Below are 6506 nucleotides of genomic sequence, written 5' to 3'. Positions count from 1 at the left end.
TGCTGAAGAACAGAGATTGCTGTCACGCTGTCAGGGCCTTGCTGAATCAGGGTTGGTGAGGAGATCCATGCAATGCCATTGCCTTTTTGGTTTTTATTAGCAGGAGTATAACTTGTATTTGAAGGCAAGATCGTGCAGCCTGCAAGTTGTTGTGTTTCTGCTTATATGAATTCTCTCATTGTAAAAATATACCAAAACCAAAATCAACCTTTTGGTTCTCATGTGGTAGCTGCATCAGCTTTTCTAAACCCCAGATTCTCCACTTGCTGCTTCCATTCCCGAGTTTAACGTTAACAATGACAGAATTGCAGTAACTGTGCTCTCATTGTTGAGTTTCCTCTTTACCTTGAGTCGCTGAGACTTGCTGTATTTCATGCTCTGGGTATCATGGCTCTCACTAACTGTAGATACTGTGGATATGAAAACTGTTCCATTTGAACTTAATATCTGTCCCCTATCTCCTGAGCATTGTCATGCAAGGATGCGTTTTGCTTTTGAGCCCTTGAACAGTCCTAAGAGAGCAAAGTGCAGTTCAGTTACTTAAAAGACAGCATTGTGTCATTTGGTATCTTTGAATACTGGCTACTCTGTGCTTTTTGCGTAGTGGGTTTGATGCAGGTAGCCCTGTTTGCCGGCAGCAGGAAGAGAAGCAGCTGACTGCTGTGATCGTCTAAACCGACATGTGGAACTGCGTAGGAAACTGCCCCTGCAGAATCACAGCATGGTTTGGGTTGGAAGGGACCTTAAAGATCATCCAGTCCAACCCCTGCCATGGGAGCTTGGAGAGCTGACAGCTGGCTGCTGGGCACTGCTTGGTGCTCTGACAAACAAGTTTCTCTTCTAGAAAAGTAAACACAGATTTCAAAGGAACAAATTTTTTAACCACACAAAACCCTTTCAGCTTGTAAGAAACTTTTTGCAGCAGTAGTCCTCACACCAGAGGACCACTGCTCATCTGTGTGCATTGTGTGACTCAGGGAGACTCGTTAGCACCCATGTGAGGGTGTCACAGCGAGGATGCCCCGAGATGTCTGTCAGGACAGGAAGTGTAGGCAGAAGTCTTGCTTTTGAATAGATCAGCTGAAGAGGTTGGGAAAAGTGCACACAGGAACACCAAAGGGGTTTCTGACTGCTTTGAGGATTTCTTTTGAACCTTTCTTCCTTGAAGTAAAACAAATCCCCATGGCTTTGTGCTGCATAAGCAGTTGGTAAAGGCCCAGAAACTCTCCAAGTCCGTGTTTCAGGGAATGGCAATGTCACTGGAATTAGTGAGGACCAGCTGATATTTCCAGCATCATCAATGCTTTGCATGACAGTTTGTATAATGAGCTTTGCATGTGTGTTTTGTTGCTTGTTAATAATTTTCAAGAAGTAACAAAACTCTGAAGTTAGGTTTTATGGAACACTGTGCAACGTGTTTGTTTATCCTGTATCTCCCCAGTCTATTAACTTGCTTCTTTAAATTCAAATGGATATGGTGATTGGCAGATTCTGGCATGTGCTGCCTAGGTAAATTTTTTGCTTTGTTTCCACAGTTGTAAACATCTGAAATGTTTATATGTATGTAAAATCTTAGTCGAGTACAGAATGGAAATTTGCTTTTTAAGAACCACTCCTTACAGTAGTTTTATACTTGAAATTAAATCAAACTTCTTTAGGCAATTGCAGTAATCTATTCTTTAGATGATTTCTGGTTGTATTTGGTTTTGTTTTAGAGAATCAACATTAAAAAAAGAAATTGATGAAGACAGAGCATCTTTACAAAAATCCATCAGTGTTACTAGTGCCTTGATTGCACAGAAAGATGAGGAACTGGAAAAACTCAGAAATGAGGTAAACGAGGAACAGTGGGGTAATATTTCGTTTCAGATTGTTATGGCTAGAAGCACGTGGCTTTGTATGCTTGCTACTGAAGAGCTGGCTGATGGTTTTTCCTTAGTAATGTAGCATAGTTAAACCTTAGGATGGAGTCTCTAGATACCTGTGATAAGTGACTTCTGGCATGTGTTTTTGGTGGCTATTTAGCCCTTACTACCAAGGATGTTGCCTTGGTGCTGACTTCACTCTGGAAGGCCTAAGCATTCTCAAATCATTCCTACAGATCACAGTGCTCCGTGGAGAAAACGCTTCAGCAAAAACCTTGCAGTCAGTGGTTCAGTCACTGGAGTCTGACAAACTGAAACTGGAGGAAAAGGTGAAGAACTTGGAGCAAAAACTCAAGGGAAGCAACGAACAGCCTTCAGCTGTAATGGGCTCCTCAGGTAAGAGAGCCCTCTGCTGTCGCTGTGCCTGCAGCTTGCATCATGTAGATTTTTGCAGCCATTAACCAGATGGTTAAAAGGAGGTGTAACTAACTGAACCTCCTCAGAAACGTGACTTTCCTGTTGTAGAGCACACATAAGATTTGAATGAAGGAAATCTGACCAGCTGCAAAATATGACAGCTACCAACACTGCCAGTTAACCCCAGTTACACCGGGGTGAGGGGCAATTGGACTTGAAGTGAAATGTGTGTAGACCATACAACTTTTTCTTGTTCTTCTTTTCTTGGCTTCTTTGCCAAGAGCCTTTCTCAGACTGATTTTGGTTTTTCTCCCTGTAGCTACAGTAACGTGTGGACATTGTAACAAAACCACCTCCCTGAGCACAGCACTCAGAACCCCACTGTTTCTGTGCTCATCCTTACCTCCCGTTGAGCTGCTTAAACTTTGTACCACGGCAGCCTCAGCTCTGCATCAGAGGAGCGTTCCCTTGCAGATGTGTGAACTTTAGCTGTCACCTATACATACATTTTTTTATTTATTTTAATAAGTAACATGCAGTATTGAATATGCTTCTGTAACGCAGTGGTCAAAACAATTCCCCAAAAGAGTCACCCAAAGCTCATACTGAGTGATGCAAGAGTAACGTGATTTGGAGACGAGAGACTGTTACATTATTTCAGTCTCTGACTAAGCCATTGTGTGCGTCATATTATACTTTGTTTTTCTTTTTTCCTTTAAAGGTGACATTGCTGCTAATCTGCTTCAAGATGAGATTACAAAAGAGAAGCAGGTATTTGATCTGAAATATCAGCATGCTAAACCAGCAGTGTGTCTATAGCAGAGTGATACATTTTTCAAAAGACAGATCCGATCAGATTTTGTAAATTAGGATTACAATGAGCAGATTTATTTTGTAACCTTCTGCTTCTGAAGAGAAATGTTAATGACAGTAAGCATTAAGTGACGAGTGATAGTGGAGAATTAGCTCAGGTTACTGGAACATGAGGAAGCAAGCAGGAAAAGCAGGGGTGGCAAGTTCTGACCTGCAGCCTTTCGTGAGGTGCAGTGCAGCAGAGCTGGAGAACATCAGCTGCTCTCTGGGATCCTTCCAGGGGGTTCTGGGATGTGGTCAGGAATGAGGTGTGGCCCACCTGAGCCAGTGGTGCTTGCCATCATGTAGAAATGGGCTACCTGAGCTCCTGTGCTGCTTCTAAGCTGCTGCAGTTGAAAATGTTGAGGTTTGCTGCTTCTTAACGGGGCAGAACTGGACTCAGAAGAAGGGCTGGCAGCAATGGAGCAAGGGAGTTGCTCAGTCAGCAAGTGCTTGGTAACGGGGATAATGTGTATCCAAGACTATGAGAATTGTAATGAACGTGTGAAGCACTGCCGTGCAACGGGCAGCCTGTGACAACTAATGCCTAGGAAACACAGCTAGAACAGAAGCACCTTCTGGTTGTTGTAAAAGGCCTTGTCAGATCACCAGTGTCAGTCATGTTGCTTAAGAAAAGTCCTTCCTGGTCTGTCAGAGATCAGAAGCAGTGTGCTTAACATACACCAACCACCCATCTCTTTCTGTTTTTCTGCCTCCTTGAATTCACCTGCCGATGGCAACCCCTCCTTCCAATCAGCACGAGGTTTGTTCCACTTCTTGGCTTCCTTTATTTTATTCACTGTGTTCATTTGCCAAGCACGACTCGGTTACGTTCAGCAGTGCTGGCCCACTGATCGCTGTGGCTCTGGCTTTGGGAGGCGCTGGTGGGTGCACTGTGTGTCCCACTGCCCTTCCAGGACGGCTCTGAGAGTGTCCACCAGAGCTGCAGGCTCAGGGGAACAGAGGTGCTGTTCTGATCGTGACACAGCTGGATTTGTGCTCAAAATGTGACAGGAGATAAAGAATTAGATCTGTGAGTGGTGGGTTGAGACCCACCAATGTCTGACGTGTTGGCTGGGTGTAACTGCCTGGCTCCCTGGACAAAAACACACTGCAGGGCTCGGAGCTACTTTGGAAAGCTCCTGTCCCTTGTGCTCTGTGTCCATGGGTGCTCTCTGGAATACAGCGATCCCGTGGAAAGAGTTTGTGTGGATCTGCACGTGTCATTTTGAGAATTTTTCCATTGTTGCTCGCTTTCTCTGAAGTGCCGTCCTCACCCTGCTGACTGTCCTTGTTCTTGACCATGGTAGATTGACTTCCTGAATTCAGTGATAGTAGACCTGCAAAGGAGAAATGAAGAATTGAACTTGAAAATACAAAGAATGTGCGAAGCAGCCCTCAATGGCAACGAAGAGGAGATAAATAACTATGACAGGTATAAATCCTCCAGGAAACCTTGGCCCATGTTTTGGGAACTGTTGGTAGCAGTCAATTGTTGTACTTTTGAATTTACATGATTGATGCAAAGTGATTCTCTGTAGTTACCGATCATTGGGAACTGTTGGTAGCAGTCAATTGTTGTAGTTTTGAATTTACATGATTGATGCAAGGTGATTCTCTGTCGTTACCGATCGCACCCACTGATGTATGGTGACGTTTGCTGTCAGCCTTGCTTGAGCCTGGCCCTTCCTGAGTTCAGTGGAAGAGTCTTTGCTCTCAAAAGGCTGGCAGCTGCATTGAGGCGGGGAGATCCAGTCCAGAGAAGTAGAACTAAAACCTATTTGATGTATTGTGACTTCTGATCTCTCCTCTCAAGGGTAAAGAAACTAGTTTACCTGTGTTTCTTTTTAAAATAATGTCTGTATTTGTGCAAATATTTACACAATCAGAGCAGTCTGTTTAGTAAATATTACAGTATAAGCAAATATATGGGAGCTACTTGCAAGGTAGTCGAGATATCAGAAGATCTTCAGAAGGTTTTTTGTTGACCACTGTGGGGTTTCCTCAGCCTCAATAATTAAGAGAGCTTACCGTGGCGGGCAGGGAAGCAGGCCTTTCTCCTTGATGAAGGAGAAGCCCTGCCTGACTTGTGCTGGTGCTGATCTTGCAGTGAGGAAGAAAGCTTGTCAAAGAAGAAACCTCGTCTCTTCTGCGATATCTGCGGCTGCTTTGACCTTCACGACACTGAAGACTGTCCGACCCAGGCACAGATGCTGGAGGAGCCGCCCCACTCAGCTTACCACGGCAGCAGGAGAGAAGAACGGCCCTACTGTGACACCTGTGAGATGTTTGGGCACTGGACGGCCGACTGCAATGACGACGAGACCTTCTAATGCAGCGTGCGGCCAGGAGGCGAGACTGTCTGCGCCCTCGTCGGGCCATTTCCACCACCAGCATTTGTGTGTGCTGAATGTCAGGAAAAGGGATGGCGTTTCTTGACCCCCTCACTCCCCTTCCCCTTGCCCATCCACTTCAGAATCAGTAAATTGATAAATATTTTGCTCCTCTGCTAATAAATAGCCTATCTCCCTTTAATAAACTTAAGTTAAATATAAATAAATGATTTAACAAATGACTGTATGCTATTTCTTCCCAGGTTCTGGGTTTGAACCCACTCTTAACAAGAAATGTCCCTGTGCTGTTGCATCTGTTGATGGGAAAAGATGTATAGGAACGAAGCACTATAGTTATATTAAAGCTTATTTAAATACCTTAAAATTATGCTGTTAATTTTCATATTTGCACTAAACCATTTTAAGGCTGGATTTGTACATTTAGATTTTTAAGCTTTTTTGACACTGGACTGGGTTGAGAAGTATTTCATCTTTATCTTCATTTACTCATTTGACTGTGGTTTTGCTCAGTGAAGGTGAGCTCTGGGTTGCAGTTTGATGACAATGAAACATGAACTGGTGAAGCAGGTAAGAAACAGAGCTGCCATGGGGGTTTTCAGAAACCCGTACACTGTGCACACCTTGAACAGTTTGTGGAACATTTTTTGGTTTGGTGTTTTTTTTTAAAAATTTTTTCAGCTTCTATATAGTGTGTGTGGTGTGTGTGTGTATATATGCATATATATATATATTAAAGTTATATTTTGGAAAAAAACCCAAAAGGTGTGTTTTCTTTCACAGCTTTCAGTTCTGGGGCTCTGTGGGGATGGACGTGCCCTGTGGCTGCACTGTAAAGAAACAGAACAACGTTAGCAGCGTTGTGGGATGCTTTTCCTAACGCTTCCTTTAAAGGCGGCCTGTCGGGGACGTTGGCGCCAGCGAACCGGGACCAGGAGGGGAATTAGGGCCAAAACCAAAGGGGTTTGGGTGGTGCCGCGGTGCACAAGACGCCCGCCAGGGGGGCGCTATGCGAACGGGC

The 6506-nt window shown here is 44.3% G+C and overlaps 1 protein-coding gene across 2 annotated transcripts in view; it reads left to right on the top strand.

Annotated features, from left to right (window-relative positions):
* CLIP1 (CAP-GLY domain containing linker protein 1) overlaps window positions 1–5988 on the top strand; it is a 57159-nt gene extending 51171 nt beyond the window's left edge. For both annotated transcript variants that reach the window (XM_010190920.1, XM_010190919.1), the window contains 6 exons: window positions 1716–1833; window positions 2102–2261; window positions 3004–3053; window positions 3892–3897; window positions 4445–4569; window positions 5245–5988. In XM_010190920.1, coding sequence (XP_010189222.1) covers window positions 1716–1833; window positions 2102–2261; window positions 3004–3053; window positions 3892–3897; window positions 4445–4569; window positions 5245–5467 — 682 coding nt within the window. In that variant the 3' untranslated portion in view covers window positions 5468–5988. The remainder of the gene's footprint in view (window positions 1–1715; window positions 1834–2101; window positions 2262–3003; window positions 3054–3891; window positions 3898–4444; window positions 4570–5244) is intronic.
* The last annotated feature ends 518 nt before the right edge of the window (window positions 5989–6506 follow it).

This window comes from Mesitornis unicolor, unplaced genomic scaffold (genome assembly GCF_000695765.1).
Source record: "Mesitornis unicolor isolate BGI_N332 unplaced genomic scaffold, ASM69576v1 scaffold15148, whole genome shotgun sequence".
In the NCBI taxonomy this organism is placed as follows: Eukaryota; Metazoa; Chordata; class Aves; order Mesitornithiformes; family Mesitornithidae; genus Mesitornis; species Mesitornis unicolor.
The sequence above is the reverse complement of the archived record's forward strand: the minus strand, read 5'-3'. Positions and strand labels throughout refer to the sequence as shown.